Here is a 17,641-nt window from a genome sequence, read left to right as displayed (position 1 = left end):
GGTAGAAAAGGAACAGGCATAATTAGAATTTTTAAGTTCCCAATTCCCAAGCCAAATGGGGTAATCAATCATACCAGAGGCCAGAGGCCCCACCACACAAGAACAAACAAAACAGGCAATAGTTTGAAAACAAAACAAAACAAAACAGCAGTACAGGTCACATACAGCCCAATCCCTGAACAACTCTCATTTAATTGAAGCAATTTTAAGCTGAAAATAAGGGATATTCAAAACAATAGTGTTACATCTGACTCACACTTGCACAATTTCAGAATAGTTTGGTGTCTATGGGTTAGAGATTAGCATTTTATTTAGAAAAAATACGCCTCTTACCTTGATTGGCCTCTTAAGATCTTTTCTTGTGAACCTCATAACAATCAGTGCAAGTACAGTCAATCCATAAAAGACCCATGCGGCAAAACTAAAATAGTTGATTAAGGTATTGATATCTCCAGGAATAATATAAATAATGCCCATTATGCCCTAAAGAGATGAATAGATGTACATTAGTTCTCAAGCGCCTCAGGGAGCAGGGACCATAATGGCTTACCAGCACCAAGTACTATGCTCTGCACACAATTTAATGAATACCGATGATGATTATCAAAATGACCTGGTTTTTTTTCCACTCAAAAGTAAAATACCATCCCCACCTTTTCCCCCCATTATTTAGCTGTGAAAAATAGTGAAACTTAGCCCAAGGATGGTGTGGAAGAGGATGCTCCCGGGTTTTGTTTCTCATTTTGTTTCGACACCCTTGGATCAGATTGAATACACGCTCTACCACCTGATTTTAAGCCGTGGAGGAGAGCAGGGGAGTCGGGGACCTGATGGTTCACCGGTTCAGCAATGAACTCTCCTTTCCAGGGTCCTCTCCCTGCCCTTCTCCCCCACACTCCCACCGATGTCAAACCAATTCCTGGGGCAGTGGTTTCTCGGGAGAAATTCCAGAGTGTAAAATCCCTGAGAAGTCACTTCCTTCACGAGGATTAGCTTCCAAAATTCACTTAAAGTTTTAAAAAGAGCAGTGAACAGCACCCCCCCCCCTCCCCAAGTTGCGGCCTTGGGTATGATGGGGTACGGGTAACTGCCCCGGGAGGCACGAATATTGGCTGACTGAAATGATGGCACATGTGGGAGGCCCAACTCAGGGGGACCAAAGTCACGGTTGGATTCGGCTTTAGTGGAGAAGATGCGGCTGAGTGATGAGCTTTCCCAATTTCCCAGCCAATTAGAAAGTGAAGATTAGTCTACTTGCCTCTTAACTGATGGACTAGCGTGGACTTGGTCTTAGGAGTAGAATTTGTAACACAAGACCATAATTCCTCAAAGTGAAGGGCACCTGTGTGGCTGGAAACGTGCTCCCTAGTTGACCCCCATCCCTGGCTATTGCCTTGACCAAGTGGAGCCTTGTAACCTCCCTTTAGACTGGAAACTTGTTACTCTCCCAAGCGCTTAGTACAGTGCTCTGCACACAGAAAGCACTTAATAAATACCACCGATGGATTGACCGTCCAAGACCAGGTTGGATGGGGAGCGACGGTGTTTTTCCTCTAGCTGCGCTGCCGCTTCCTTAGCCCAAGGTGCTGAGATTTGTACTGAAGACTGCCTAGATAGAGCGGACGTCTGGGAGTTGGGGAGGTGCCACTCCTGCCTGGGTTTGGACTTGTGATGGCCCATTTCAGCCTCAGCATGTGGGGCCTGCCTGGGAGATAGGGGGCAAGACTATCTAGAACTAGGTTAAGTGCACGATTCAAACCGCTTGTTTCTAGGAATTGAAAAACTGCTACTGAGCCATTCCAATTGTGTTCATTTTTAAATGCCTGAGAAGCAGGAGGAGAAATAACCATTTGTTTGGAGGCATAGAAAAGTGAATGAGTTCACTGGGCCGGAAATCTGAACAAGGCATAATTTTAGAAGCTGGGATCTCATCCATCGGTGTACCAGCGGATGCCAATACCCAAATTCCCAGCTGATATGGTCAAAGACAGATGACAGTCGAGAGGTAGTTGGAAATTCATTCAAGTCCTGAAAGCAGCTGGATAGGGAGAGAGGGGGTTACACCTGGGGACCAGCTGGTGGAAGGGCAAGGATATCTAGGGAGAGGAGTTACAGCTAGGGAACGGGGTTGGGGCTGAGGACAATGAAAAAATGGAAAGAAGAGTTTGCGTTTGCAGGAATTCATTCCTACTTACATAAAAGATGATTGCAGGGGCAGGTGTTAAGCGCTTGACACTAATGTAAGAGAGAATCTTCAGCATGTGGCCTTCACGACCTGCAACATAAACCAGTCTGACAGAACAAACACAAGGAAAGGTGGTAAATGTTAATCTACATGGTATTATGGAGTTGGAATCATGCTTAACAAGCATTAACCTATGTTAACAAATGTAGTTTCCCCAATTAGCATACTTTGAATTGGGGAGGGGAAAAAACAGTTAACAATTAACAAGATAGTACACTCCAAGTTAGTGATTATAAACGGAGGATAATGTTTTAAGTGTGTTCTGACAGCTCCTCTTAAGCATGCTTTTGAAAAATGTCCAGGGTTAAGTGCTGTGACTCAGGCTTTGCTTTGGGGAGCAAGAGTCCTGATTACTGTTTCAGAGTGAAAACTGAATACAGAGTTAGTAAAGTAAGTGGGGACAATCATGGAATTTTGAGAGCTTCTTAAAAGTATAAATGCTGTCATTTTGTTTAAGAATTGTATGACTACAGAAAATGCCTAAAGTGGAAACGATCATATCCACCAAACACAAGACTTCTCAAAGGGCAGCCTTGGGCCAAATGCAGTCAACATTGCCCCTTTGTGTCCTACAAAGAGTTTTTGAAATAACATTAATATGCTTCCAAACCGCTTTCTAAAAGTATAAATGCTGTTTAAGAATTTTATGACTACAGGAAATGCCTAAAGTGGAAACGATCATATCCGTCAAACACAAGACTTCTCAAAGGGCAGCCTTGGGCCAAATGCAGTCAACATTGCCCCTTTGTGTCCTACAAATAGTGTTTGAAATAACATTAATACGCTTCCAAACGTTGTAGCTGTCACCCTCAAAGAGCTATGTTGTGGAGGAGTGAATATATTCAGATAGGCTGTGATAATAATGAAGATGGTATTTGTTCAGCGCTTATGTGCTAAGCACTGTTCTAATCACTGGGGTAGATACAAGCTAACCAGGTTGGACACAGTTCCTGTCCCACATGGGGCTCTCTTAATCCCCATTGTACAGATGAGGTAACGGAGGCACAGAGAAGTTAAGTGATTTACCCAAGGTCACTCAGCGCAGAACCAGGATTAGAACCCTTGACCTTCTGCTTCCCAGGCCCCTGCTCTATTACACCATGCTGCTTCTGATGAACCAGTTCATACTCCAGATGAACTGGAGGATGCCATTAATAATAATAATGATAATTGTGGTGTTTGTTAAGCACTTACTATGTGCCAGGTAATATACTAAGCGCTGGGGTGGATAGAAGCAAATCGGGTTGGACAAAGTCCCTGTCCCACGAGGGGCTCACAGTCTCAATCCCCATTTCACAGATGAGGTAACTGAGGCACAGAGAAGTAAAGTGACTTGCCCAAGGTCACACAGCAGACAAGGGGAGGAACTAGGATTAGAACCCAGGTCCTTCTGACGCCCAGGCCCGTGCTGCTTCCTCCCTTCCCTTGCTGTGGGGGAATAGAGCCGACCACCAACTACTGGCTCTCTGGGACTGAAACTTCTGGAGAACCACAGTGGGATATGACAGAATCAATCAATCGTATTTATTGTATTTATTGAGCGCTTACTGTGTGCAGAGCATTGTACTAAGCGCTTGGGAAGTACAAGTTGGCAACATATAGAGACAGTCCCTACCCAACAGTGGGCTCACAGTCTAAAAGAATCAAGCATTATAATAATAATAATAATAATGGTATTTGTTAAGCGCTTATTATGTGCAAAGCACTGTTCTAAGCGCTGGGGAGATTACAAGGTGATCAGGTTATCCCAAGGTGGGGCTCACAGTTTTAATCCCCATTTTTGCAGGTGAGGTAACTGAGGCACAGAGAAGTGAAGTGACTTGCCCAAAGTCACACAGCTGACAAGTGGCAGAGCCGGAATTTGAACCCACGACCGCTGACTCCAAAGCCCGGGCTCTTTCCACTGAGCCACGCTGCTTCTCAATCAATCAATCGTATTTACTGAGCGCTGACTGTGTGCAGAGCACTGTACTGAGCGCTTGCAAAGCACAAGTTGGCAACATATAGAGACAGTCCCTACCCAACAGTGGGCTCACAGTCTAAAAGGGGGAGACAGAGAACAAAACCAAACATACTAACAAAATAAAATCAATAGAATAGATATGTACAAGTTAAATAGAGTAATAAATATGTACAAACATATATACAGGTGCTGTGGGAAAGGGAAGGAGATTGGCAATTATGTCTTCTATCCTCCCCCTTGTGAAAACAGAATTCCCGTGTCGTCCAACTGCAAAGCCCACATGCCTCCCTTTAGGGGTTGAATTTTACCTGCTCGTTGTGAAACAGGTTCCATTGGCAGCTCCAATCGTTGAAAATGCCACAAATAAAGGAACGATCCAGGAAACGGGATAGAGAACTCTGTCACCAAAAGTCTGAGAGGGACAAAGAGAAGCAGCGAGAGTGAATATTTCACATGGGATGCATTTGGATGAAGAGAAACCATTGCTAAACCTTTACATAAATCTACACGCATTTCACATTTGGGCTTCAGAACTGTGGATGAAAGATTTCAACCTGATCAACAGCAGTAATATACAAGTTCTTTGGCTCTCTCCGATACCTTAAAATAGACAAAATACTGCTCTGTGTGTCTAAGGTACAATTCTTAAACCCCTATTTTTTTTTTTAAATGGTATTTGTTAAGCACTTACTATGTGCCAGGCACTGTACTAATCGCTGGGGTAGATACAAGCTAATCATCATCATCATCAATCGTATTTATTGAGCGCTTACTATGTGCAGAGCACTGTACTAAGCGCTTGGGAAGTACAAATTGGCAACATATAGAGACGGTCCCTACCCAACAGTGGGCTCACAGTCTAAAAGGGGGAGACAGAGAACAAAACCAAACATACTAACAAAATAAAATAAATAGAATAGATAGGTACAAATAAAATAGAGTAAAAAAAATATGTACAAACATATCTACAGGTATATACATAATCAAGTTGGACACAGTCCGTATCTCACATGGGGCACCCGGTCTTAATCCCCATTTTTACAGATGAGGTAACTGCGACCCAGAGAAGTTAAGCAACTTGCCCAAGGCCGCACAGCGGACAAGTGCCTCGGGGAGCCAGTATTAGAACCCAGGTCCTCTGATTCCAAGGCCCATGGTCTTCCCACAGGGTCACGCTGCTTCTCTTGACCAGCAACCTAGCGGAAAGAGCATGGGGCTGGGACTCGGAAGTGGGTTCGAGTCCTAGGTCTGCTATTGATCTGCTCTGGGACCTAAGGCAAGCCACTTAAAACTGTTCGGGCTTCCGTTTCCTCATCTGGAAAATGGAGATAAATCACTGTTCACCCCTACCTCACAGGGACGTTGTGAGGATAAAAAAAAAGTGATAACTGGTGTGAAAGTATTTGGGTAAAATAGGAACACTGGTTTTAAGAAAAGCACAAAATGGCAATCACTGTAAAATCTTAATAAAAGCCTAAAATAGGAACACTGGTTTTAAGAACAGCACAAAATGGTAATCATTGTAAAACCTTAATAAAAGCCTAGTATTTTGTTGTTATGCTGGAGGGAATTAATAATAATAATAATAATGGCATTTATTAAGCGCTTACTATGTGCAAAGCACTGTTCTAAGCACTGAGCACTGTTCTAAGAGCTGGGAATGCTTTCTTTCTCAGTCTACACATACTCCTCTGCCTTTCTTTTCCCATTTCTCCTTCCCCTCGTTCCCTTTCCCAACCAATGAGCACTTTAGGACAATGCAGAGGAGGACTTACCACTGCCACAGCCGAGGACTGCAAGAGTTCTGTTGAGGTCATTACAGTGAAGTAGGAAACATTAATCAGCACATAGCATACTGTTACAAGGGGGATTCCAATAATTATAGACAAGGGAAGGTTTCTAAAGATGACAAAAACACAAGAACATAATATATTTCTCAAATACGTTGGTGTTTCTCAAATAATTTTGAGACATATTCCACAGCATCGTTCCCCAAAGGGGCTCTGACTAGAAAATCATATACAGCGTTTAAAAATCAAATTGTAGCCATTAGTGCACCTGAGACTATTAAAAAGATTTCTAGTTTTAGAATCTACAACACTTGATTCTCATGTTTTGAAGGACATTTATAAAGCGGTGCACGGAGAAAAAAGTGATTTTTTTTTTAAATATGTGTTAAGTGCTGACTGTTGTCCAGGCACCATACTGAGCTTTGGGTTAGACACAAGCTAGTCAGGTTGGACACCGTCCCTGTCTCCCATGGGGCTCATAGCCTTAATTCCCATTTTGCAGATGAGGTAACTGAGGCACAGAGAAGTTGTGTCATGTCCAAGGTCACACAGCGGAAAAGTGGGGTGGGCAGGATTAGAACTCAGGTCCTCTGACACCCAGGCCTGTGCTCTTTTCACTAAGCACTCCACACAGTAATAATAATAATGATAGCATTTATTAAGTGCTTACTATGTGCAAAGCACTGTTCTAAGTGCCGGGGAGGTTACAAGGTGATCAGGTTGTCCCACGGGGGGCTCACAGTCTTCATCCCCATTTTACAGACGAGGGAACTGAGGCCCAGAGAAGTGAAGTGACTTGCCCAAAGTCACACAGCTGACGAGTGGCGGAGCCGGGATTCAAACCCATGACCTCTGACTCCAAAGCCCGGGCTCTTTCCACTGAGCTACGCTGCTTCTCCACAGTAAGTACTCTGTCAATACCACTGACTGATTGATTACCCCCAGGTAACAACAAATAGTTTGAGAAACTATTCAAAATAGAGAAACTATTTGTTTGAGAAATGAAATCCTGATTCCAACGACCGAGGATGACGTGGAGTGAATAAGATTTCTGTTCTGAGGAACGTGATTATGGGAATCCAGAACAAGCTAATTTACTTAATAAGGAGTCTAGATAAACAGAAGCTACTAGGGCACATGCTGGACCCTGGGCTGAGCGAAGAGGTGTGAGCAATTTTATTACCTATAAAGCAAAATGTCTGGGGACAGAAGAGAGCTTGCCACTCACTCCCTGCGTCTTCCTTTTCTCTGTGCTCTGAACCATAAAAAAATCAATAATTAGCTTGTGCTTTGGGTTTTTCTGCTGTAGCCTGTTTTATTTCACGTGAAAGGATAGTTCTTGGGAGGGACTAAAACGATCTAACAGGATCTCACTGTCATCAAAAAAAAAGAAGGATCAAATTCACCTTAAAGGAGAGTATCATTTAGGCAGCTGGAGGAAGGATATTTAAAGCTCTGGGTGGGAGAGTAGAAATCTACCAGTCCATTCTTGTCTTCATTGCCCCAGTTGGACTCTTACCTGTAGGGGTTTTTCAGTTCTTCGGTAATGTAATTTAGCTGATTCCTGGAAGAAGATAAAAGCAAAATCAGTGACTTCCTTAAGCATCTTGAGAAACAAAATATCACGAAGCTCGAACGTGATTCACCCTGGAAAATACCACTTTCACCCGGAGGGCAAATCTGAGGATCGTATGGAATATGTTGCCAACTTGTACTTCCCAAGCGCTTAGTACAGTGCTCTGCACATAGTGAGTGCTCAACAAATACGATTGAATGAATGAATGAACACGTTTTCAGTGCCACCTGTCTGAGAACGCAGGCTGCCTACTCAAGAGTTTGGAGGCTTAGAAGCGAGGCACAAAGGTGGGCCAGACGGCTGAGTTATTAAAAAGTGAATTTCCAGGCTTGCGTCAAAACAGTCTGCAATAAAACTATTCATTCAGTCAGCCAGTTCATTCAGTTGTATTTATTGAGCGCTTACTGTGTGCAGAGCACTGTACTGAGCGGTTGGGAGAGTACACTATAACAATAAACAGACACATCCCCTGCCCACAACGCGATTACCAGGAGGCTTCCATGGGGGTGGTGACTTTCTTTCTTAAACATTCACCAAATTTAAGTATGGAGATGGAAGCAGCGAACGGACGTTTGGCTCCTTCCCACTGGCCAGTTGGAGCCATATGCGGATGCGCATGCTCTTCGATGGCTGAGCGGAGGACTGGGAGTAAAGAGAAGCACTGTGGCCTAGTAGAAAGAGCACTCTCCTGGGAGTCAGAGGTCCTGGGTTCTAATCCCAGCTCCACCACTTCTCTGCGATGTTAAATACAAGTAACTGAGCTTCTCCGTGTCTCAGTTCTGTTCTCCCTCCTACTTAGACTGTAATCCCCGTGCGGCTCAGGGACTGTCTCCAACTTTTATCTTCCCCACTGCCGGACACAAGGCAGGCCGAGGTTTCCTTAACATAGACATCTCCGGGAATATAACCGCCTCACGGTGGGGGAACTGACTTGATGATTACGGTGCGAGTGGGAGAGCAAAACCTTTAAAACGCCAAATTTAAAGGCCCTTGAGTTGAATTTCAGACAAGCGCAGAGAAAGAGCCAGGGAATTGGAGAGGTAACATCTTCGGGCACTGGAGGACTCTCTTAGACACTGTTTCCACTAAAGCAAGAAGACTAGGAAAAGCAGTTCAGATGCAGTGCAAACTTTGGTTCTGCTGCTCTGTGCCACATTGTCAGGATGAATTGTGTACTCCATTCACTCTATAAGGAACTCTGCTTTTTGGCAACTAATCTAACCCCCACGGAAGGCCCCATTCGATTTCTCGGCCCAGGTGTGAAAGGAGAACCTAATATATCAGACACGCATTTTAAAAGGGAGGTACTGTCACGGCTATCCCCAGCTGTGATTTGAGGGAACAGTCATCTTAATGGTAAGGGGATTAAAATGTAGGACCACCCTCAGAATATTCAATCAATCTTTGGGAAGGTCCTATGAGGACAAGTCAGGCCAGGAAATGAGTCTTAGATCCTTGTTACTCAAGCAGAAGCTTACCATCCATCATATGCCCAGAGTCCATTGTAAAATGCCAGACTGATAGCACCCAGTGACACCTTAGTGTCATCAAAAGAATTTTCAAAAGTTTTTGTATTCCCTGCAATTAAAACAGAGTTGGTGAACAGTGGGTGTTGACAGGTGAAACTCACACTTCTCACCCTCATTCTCCACTTGATATATCTGCACAGGGATTTCAGGTTGTAAAACACCACTTTCACAATAAAATGATAACCTAACTGATCCTTGTGAATTGATCATCATCATCATCATCATCAATCGTATTTATTGAGCGCTTACTGTGTACAGAGCGCTGTACTAAGCGCTTGGGAAGTCCAAGTTGGCAACATATAGAGACAGTCCCTACCCAACAGTGGGCTCACAGTCTAAAAGGGGGAGACAGAGAACAAAACCAAACATACTAACAAAATAAAATAGAATAGATAGGTACAAGTAAAATAAATAAATAGAGTAATAAATATGTACAAACATATATACAGGTGCTGTGGGGAAGGGAAGGAGGTAAGATGGGATGGAGAGGGGGACGAGGGGACAGTACTGCTGTCTCACAGATACAGTTCCCTCTTATTCTGTACAACTCAAAGACACATGCACAGGATCCATTTTCTTAAAAGGCTGAATTCAGTCAATGTTTTTGATTAGTGGCTTGAGCCGCTCTGAGTTCAGAGCAAGGAAATGGATTTTCATTCATTCATTCAATCAATCGTATTTATTGAGCGCTTACTGTGTGCAGAGCACTGTATTAAGCACTTGGGAAGTACCAATCGGCAACATACAGAGACGGTCCCTACCCAACAAAGAGCTCACACGTTGACCTTGGATATGCACTCCGAACGGGGAGAGGAAAAGACTCCTCTGCCACACCCACAGCTAACTCCGGGCCACCGCTGTGCCCGTGTTGCTGGACACAATAACCATGAAACTTACCTTGTGCCAGAAGGACAATGCCGCTGATGATGATGACGGCCACAATGATCAGTTTCGCCGCGGTGAAAAAATTCTGGACGTAGCTCCCCAACTTGACACTGAGGGCATTCACTGTCGTGATGATCACTGGAAATACAGAGGCAGAGCCGGAAACAGCCTTCTCTTTCTGAATTTTCAGAAACTCCTACGCTAACCCGGCAAGAACCTCTTTGGAGAACTGGGAATTCCGGGCAGGAGCCAAGACTAACCGAGGTCTGTCTTGCTGCTTCCGCCATGGAGTGGTCAAGCCCAGGGGAGGGACATTTATCTTTAAAGGTCAACGCTGGCTGACTGGCAGAGAAGCCTATCGGACCCAGAAAGGACGAATGCTGAGCGACCAGAGAGGAGGCGGCAACTCAGAGCCTGTTCTGCTAAAGAGGAGGCCTGGGATTGGACTGAGAAAACTTAAAAATCATCATCATCATCAATCGTATTTATTGTGCGCTTACTATGTGCAGAGCACTGTACTAAGCGCTTGGGAAGTACAAATTGGCAACATATAGAGACAGTCCCTACCCAACAGTAGGCTCACAGTCTAAAAGGGGGAGACAGAGAACAAAACCAAACATGCTAACAAGATAAAATAAATAGAATAGCTATGTACAAGTAAAATAAATAAATAAATAGAGTAATAAATATGTACAAACATATATACATATATACAGGTGCTGTGGGGAAGGGAAGGAGGTAAGATGGGGGGATGGAGAGGGGGACGAGGGGGAGAGGAAGGAAGGGGCTCAGTCTGGGAAGGCCTCCTGGAGGAGGTGAGCTCTCAGCAGGGCCTTGAAGGGAGGAAGAGAGCTAGCTTGGCGGATGGGCAGAGGGAGGCCATTCCAGGCCCCGGGGGAGGACGTGGGCTGGGGGTCGATGGCGGGACAGGCGAGAACGAGGTACGGTGAGGAGATTAGCGGCGGAGGAGCGGAGGGTGCGGGCTGGGCTGGAGAAGGACAGAAGGGAGGTGAGGTAGGAGGGGGCGAGGGGATGGATGGACAGCCTTGAAGCCCAGGGTGAGGAGTTTCTGCCTGATGCGCAGATTGATTGGTAGCCACTGGAGATTTTTGAGGAGGGGAGTAACATGCCCAGAGCGTTTCTGGACAAAGGTAATCCGGGCAGCAGCATGAAGTATGGATTGAAGTGGAGAGAGACACGAGGATGGGAGATCAGAGAGAAGGCTGGTGCAGTAGTCCAGACGGGATAGGATGAGAGCTTGAATGAGCAGGGGAGCGGTTTGGATGGAGAGGAAAGGGCGGAGCTTGGCAATGTTGCGGAGCTGAGACCGGCAGGTTTTGGTGACGGCTTGGAAAATTCTCTAAACTGGTTTGCCAGTCATGAGCCCCTTGTTCTCATAAGCACTGTTCTAAGCACTGGCGTAGATACAAGTTAAGCACATCGGACACAGTCCTTGTCCCACATGGGGCTCACACTCTTAATCCCCATTTTACAGGTGGGCTAACGGAGGCCGAAAGAAGTTAAGTGACTCGCCCAAGGTCACGCAGCAGACATGTGGAAGAGTCGGGATTAGAACCCATGTCCTTCTGACTCCCGGGCCCGTGCTCTATCCACTAAACCTCGCTGCCTTTCACTCAGTAATTTCACAAAGCAACAAATACCATAAAAAAACCCCCAAACCATGGAGCACTGTAGAAATTGCATAGAGAATAATAATAATAATAATGACTGTGAGTGATAATGACTTTTAGACTGTGAGCCCACTGCTGGGTAGGGACTGTCTCTATATGTTACCAACTTGTACTCCCCAAGCGCTTAGTACAGTGCTCTGCACACAGTAAGCACTCAATAAATACGATTGATGATGATGATGATGATGGCATTTGTTAAGCGCTTCCTATGTGCGAAGCACTGTTTTAAGTGCTGGGGGGATACAATGTGATCAAGTTGTCCCACGTGGGGCTCACAGTCTTAATCCCCATTTTTCCAGATGAGGGAACTGAGGCTTGGAGAAGTTAAGTGACTTGCCCAAGGTCACACAGCAGGCTCGTGGTGGAGGCGGGATTCGAACCCACGGCCTCTGACTCCAATGCCCGGGCTCTTTCCGCTGAGCCACGCTGCTTCTCTAGAGAAGGACAACTGGGGCTGATGCGGTGGACTCCGTTACGTCGTTTGCCAGGCATCAGGGACAGAGTGAGAATTTGGGGTAGTCTAACAAGGAGCCCAGCCGCAACAGTGGGAAACGAGGAGGGAAACGATTTTTGTGCTACTTCTGCCGCTGCCGCTTCTTTCTTCAGCGTCTGAGCCTCTGCTGGGGAAGCCCGGTGAGAAGCCATCCTAGAACCCTGAGCTCTAAATCATCAAATCATCATCAATCGTATTTATTGAGCCCTTACTATGTGCAGAGCGCTGTACTAAGCGCTTGGGAAGTACAAATTGGCAACGTACAGAGACAGTCCCTACCCAACAGTGGGCTCACAGTCTAAAAGGGGGAGACAGAGAACAAAACCAAACATACTAACAAAATAAAATAAATGGAATAGATATGTACAAGTAAAATAAATAGAGTAATAAATATGTACAAACATATATACAGGTGCTGTGGGGAAGGGAAGGTGGCAAAGACAGTAGCAGTAGGCACTTTCTCTACTAGAAGAGCAGCATGGCTCAGTGGAAAGGGCCCGGGCTTGGGAGCGAGAGGTCGTGGGTTCTAATCCCGCTCCGCCGCTGGTCAGCTGTGTGACTTCGGGCAAGTCACTTCAGTTCTCTGTGCCTCAGTGACCTCACCTGTAAAATGGGGATGAAGACTGTGAGCCCCATGTGGGACAATGTGATCTACCCCAGCGCTTAGAACAGTGCTTGGCACATAGTAAGTGCTTAACAAATGCCAGCATTATTATTATTATTACTCCCGCTCTAGCTGCTGCTACTCCACTCCTGGGGCTCTGTCTCTCACGATGTGAGGTGTGGGAAGTGAGAGGGTAACTGTGGCATTTGATCGGGGTTTACTTTGTGCCAAACAGTGCACTAAACCCTGGGGCAGGTAAGACGATAATCAGGTCGGACCCAGTCCCCGTTCCACGTGGAGCTCAGAGTCTACCCAGGAGAGGGAACAAGTTTTAAATCCCCATTTCACAGATGAGAAAACCGAGGCCCAGGGAAGTTCAGCGACTTGCCCAAGGTCCCATGACAGGAAAGCGGCAGAGCTGGGATTAGAAGCCAGGTCCTCTAACTCCCATGCCCACGCTCTTTTCACTAGGCCACACTACCGGTTGTGTGTTTAGGGAGTGGTGTGAAAGGTGAGAAGTGGGAGGGGGGTATGGGAATGGAGGTATTTTAGGTGCAACTTGGTCTCGGGGGTACAAGCAAGTTATGAACAGGTCAGGGGGCCCCTGTCCCGGGAAATGCGCTTGTATCCTGAGCCGGCGGAAAACCGCGTCCCAGAACCACTGCCACGTAGCAAGCACTGATGCTTGGTAAATTTGGAACCTCAGCCTGGCGCTAGAAAAGAGGGCTAAGCACAGTCCTTTCCTCCTGCTCCTCACCAGCCTCCCACCCGCCCATCCCGGAGGTCCAAGGGCCTTCCTTGGCCCAGAGGGCGGACCCCTGAACGGGGTGAGACTGAGCTCTCCTACCTTTTGGAACAGAGCAGTCTGACCCTTGTCTGTTTCCTTCCCGGTGTTGGAAATCTTAGCCAGAAAAATCAACAGCGGGCCTCCGGATGGTCACCGGGGCCCAACCCAACCTCCAGTCACATCCCGGAATGGAGACGCGTCAGGGATGCCAGTAACCCGAGGGCTGGCTGAGGTAGAAGTTCTAGCAATCTACCGATCGGTCCTGTCGCGGACGAGTTCCGACTCGGACACCGGGCCGCTACAGAGACCAGCGCGGGACCCGCGAATGACCGAGGGGACTCACTGATGGCGGCCGCCGCGAGACACTTGATGACGATGGAAGGGGGCTCGCATCCGGGATAAAACGGAGCAGCAACATATTCGGCAAAACTGAGGCAAATGATGGCAAAGGAGCTGGGCTTTATGACTATTAAGCTAGTCCAGGAAAACAGGTAGGCAGGAATGGGTCCAAAGGCCTCCATCAGGTAAGGGTACTCGCCCCCAGATTTGGTTATCATTGTGCCAAGTTCAGCAAAACACAGTGCACCTGCAAAGCAAACGGGAGATAGAATTCTAAATGCATTTAGTCCAAGACCAACAGAATTTCCCTTGGATAAGCCTTGTCAACAGATTTCCTTTTGAGTCCCCAGATATTGGTTTCGGCTAAATCAAATTAACCAAAGTCCTCAACCGAGAACAAAAGAACAGAGAATCTCCAGCGAAGTTCAAATTCCACCGGCCGGGTTGCTACTTTCCTTGCTGCTCTGGGCTTTAGAGTCCTACTGGAGCTCAGCGTCGTTTTCCCTGCTCTCATCTCGCGTTTCTGAAGGTCCCTCTTCTTCCAGGCGGAACCAAAACTTATCCCGACCTCCCAGTTCTGGACCTCTCCGATGCAGGCTGCAGACCCTGGAAAAATCCCTCTCCCCGGGGGGACTCGTTGTGGGCAAGGAATGTGTCCGCTAGCTTCCATATTGTATTCTTCCAAGCGCTTAGTACAGTGCTCTGCGCACAGTAAGCGCTCAAATAAATACCGCTGATTGACAGGAAGGTTTCCCCGGGCAATATTACACATGAAGCAGCATGGTGTAGTGATAGAGCCCGGGCCTGGCACATAGTAAGCGCTTACCACAATTATCATCATTACACCCCAAACTCAACTCTGTCTGTGGTCCAGCCACACTTGGAGACGTCTTGTGAAATCATTATCTTGGGGAATTATCCACCCCATTTCCCCCACTCTCCCCTTTATAAGCACCCAGCTTTGTTAAACTTTTTTTTCTTTCTGTGTCAGAACAGAGGGCCACATAATTGAAGTTTTGCAGTAGGCTAGTTGCGATTAGTGAGGTAGAAAATACCATTTCCCCATCAAAGCTAAGACTCAAATAGGAATTAAGAAGGCAGTCCTTTTCTCCATAGTTTTATCACACCTGGTGGGTTTCTTTCTCAAGCCTGGAGGCATCTGTGGTCCAGTCTGCTTCAAACCCAGTAAAACTAGCTGCTTTTAAGAAATGTACGTTACGATCACGCTCACGTGGAGAAATTGGCTGTCTGAACTAAGAGCCCAACAACATATTCTCATACTGATTCATGAAAGACTGGATTTTCTAAGACGTGACTCAGCACCAAGGAGCATATCACAAGTTCTAGGTAATAATAATAATAATAATAATAATAATAATAATAGCATTTATTAAGCGCTTATTAGGTGCAAAGCACTGTTCTAAGCACTGAGCACTGTTCTAAGTGCTGGTCTATACAGGTGAATTTGCAAAAAAAAGAGTCAAAAAAAGAAATGTAGTCATGCTTTGTTTTGTGTTTTTTTTGTTTTTTTAGTTTCTTTACCTAGTGTAGCAAGGATCCCACAGGCTGTCCAGATGATCAAACAAGGCCCCACAGCTCCGATGTTGCTTAGCACAGATTTGGGTGAAATAAAGATTCCGGAGCCAATTACGGTGCCAACAATAACACAGATCCCGCTAATCAGACCCACCTTGAGTTAGGAAGAAAAAAACAATGATTAGTATCGCAACAGCCACGGAAGATCTTCGAAAAACGTATGCAGAAAGAAAGATATTAACATGGACTATGGCTCACGTTTTGGAAGATTCAGCTAGAGAGAGGGCAACCAAATATTTTGGTTACCGATTTTCACAGAAATGCTGCAAAGGAAAGTGACAGGGTGGCCCAGTGTAAAGAGCACAGGCCTTGGTTCTAACCCCAGCTCTGCCACCTGCCTACTCTGTGAACACGGGCAAGTCACTTAACTTTTCTGTGCCTCAGTTTCCTCATCGGTAAAACGGGGATTCAATACCTGCTCACCCTCCTCCTTACATCGTGAGCCCTTGTAGGTCAGGGATTGTATCGGACATATTTTTCTTGTATCTGCCTGTGCTTAGTGCAGTTCTTGATACGTAGTAAGTGCTCAACAAATACCATAGTTATTATCATCTAATTCATTCATTCATTCAATCGTACTTATTTGTTTATTTTACTTGTACATATCTATTCTATTTATTTTATTTTGTTAGTATGTTTGGTTTTGTTCTCTGTCTCCCCCTTTTAGACTGTGAGCCCACTGTTGGGTAGGGACTGTATATGTTGCCAACTTGTACTTCCCAAGCACTTAGTACAGTGCTCTGCACACAGTAAGCGCTCAATAAATACGATTGATTGATTGATTGAGCGCTTACTGTGTGCAGAGGTCTTGGGAAGGACAAGTTGGCAACATATAGAGACGGTCCCTACCCAACAACGGGCTCACAGTCTAGAAGGGGGAGACAGACAACAAAACAAAATATATTAACAAAATAAATAAAATAGAATAGTAAACATGTACAAGTAAAATAAATAGAGGAATAAATCTGCACAAACATATATACAGGTGCTGTGGGGAGGGGAAGGAGGTAGGGCAGGGGATGGAGAAGGGGAGAAGAAGGAGGGGGCTCACAGAGCAACAGTGGCCAATTGCTTCTGGGAGACTTTGGCATTGCTGGTATTGATGAAGAAAAATGTGAAATGCAAGTTCACGTGCTACATGTATCTCAACTCATTCATTCATTCATTCAATTGTACTTATTGGGCGCTTACTGTGTGCACATCACTGTACTAAGTGCTTGGGAAAGTACAGTTCAGCAATGAAGAGTAACAATCCCTGACCACAAGGAGCTCACAGTCTAGAGGGGGGAAGACAGATATTAATGTAAATAAACAGACAGCAATATAAATAAAATTACAGATATAATCATAAGTGCTGTGGGGTAGGGAGTAGGTATTACTCTATTTATTTATTTATTTATTTTGTTTGTATGTTTGGTTTTGTTCTCTGTCTCCCCCTTTTAGACTGTGAGCCCACTGTTGGGTAGGGACTGTCTCTAGATGTTGCCAACTTGTACTTCCCAAGCGCTTAGTCCAGTGCTCTGCACACAGTAAGCGCTCAATAAATACGATTGATTGATTGATAGGGAGAAGTGGAAAGAGGAAAGGGAGCAATCTTGGTTCTCCCCCTACCTCTCTGACCACTCCTTCTTGGTCTCTTTCACCAGCTCTTCCTCTGCCTTCCATCCTCTAGGTGTGGGGGTCCCTCAGGGCTCAGTTCTGGATCTCTTTCCGTTCTCCATCTACACCCACTCAGCGAATCAATTAATCTATTGTCTTTATTGAGCACATACTGTGTGCACAACACTTAGTAAGCTCTTGGGAGAGCACGATATGACAGATTTGGTAGACGTTTCCTGCCCACAAGGAGCTACAATCCAGAGAACTCATTTTCTCCCATGGCTTCAAATACCATCTTTCCACAGATGACTCCTAAATCCATCTCTCTCCTTCCCCGCACTCTCAAATTCCCTCCTGCCATTAGGACATCTCTACTTGGACGTCTCACTCTCTGATATCTCAAACTTAACGTGTCCAAAACTAAACTCACCTTCCCATCCAAACTCACTTCTCCCAAACTGCCCATTACCGTCGACCACGCCACCGTCCTCCCTGTCTCGCAAGCCTGGAACTAATCTCTCTCATTCAACCCTCACATTTCCCA

The 17,641-nt window shown here is 45.7% G+C and overlaps 1 protein-coding gene across 2 annotated transcripts in view; it reads right to left on the bottom strand.

Moving 5' to 3' along the window:
* The window catches only part of SLC7A9 (solute carrier family 7 member 9), a 30,796-nt gene that overhangs the window by 1,201 nt on the left and 11,954 nt on the right, over positions 1 to 17,641 (bottom strand). For both annotated transcript variants that reach the window (XM_038754709.1, XM_038754708.1), the window contains 9 exons: positions 15,445 to 15,592; positions 13,907 to 14,149; positions 10,001 to 10,126; positions 9,053 to 9,152; positions 7,518 to 7,562; positions 5,984 to 6,107; positions 4,517 to 4,620; positions 2,196 to 2,292; positions 334 to 483 (listed from right to left, as the gene is read on the bottom strand). In XM_038754709.1, the coding sequence (XP_038610637.1) occupies positions 334 to 483; positions 2,196 to 2,292; positions 4,517 to 4,620; positions 5,984 to 6,107; positions 7,518 to 7,562; positions 9,053 to 9,152; positions 10,001 to 10,126; positions 13,907 to 14,149; positions 15,445 to 15,592 (1,137 nt within the window). The remainder of the gene's footprint in view (positions 1 to 333; positions 484 to 2,195; positions 2,293 to 4,516; positions 4,621 to 5,983; positions 6,108 to 7,517; positions 7,563 to 9,052; positions 9,153 to 10,000; positions 10,127 to 13,906; positions 14,150 to 15,444; positions 15,593 to 17,641) is intronic.

Source organism: Tachyglossus aculeatus, chromosome 11 (assembly GCF_015852505.1).
Source record: "Tachyglossus aculeatus isolate mTacAcu1 chromosome 11, mTacAcu1.pri, whole genome shotgun sequence".
NCBI classification, from domain to species: domain Eukaryota; kingdom Metazoa; phylum Chordata; class Mammalia; order Monotremata; family Tachyglossidae; genus Tachyglossus; species Tachyglossus aculeatus.
This window is presented reverse-complemented; position numbering and strand designations above follow the sequence as displayed.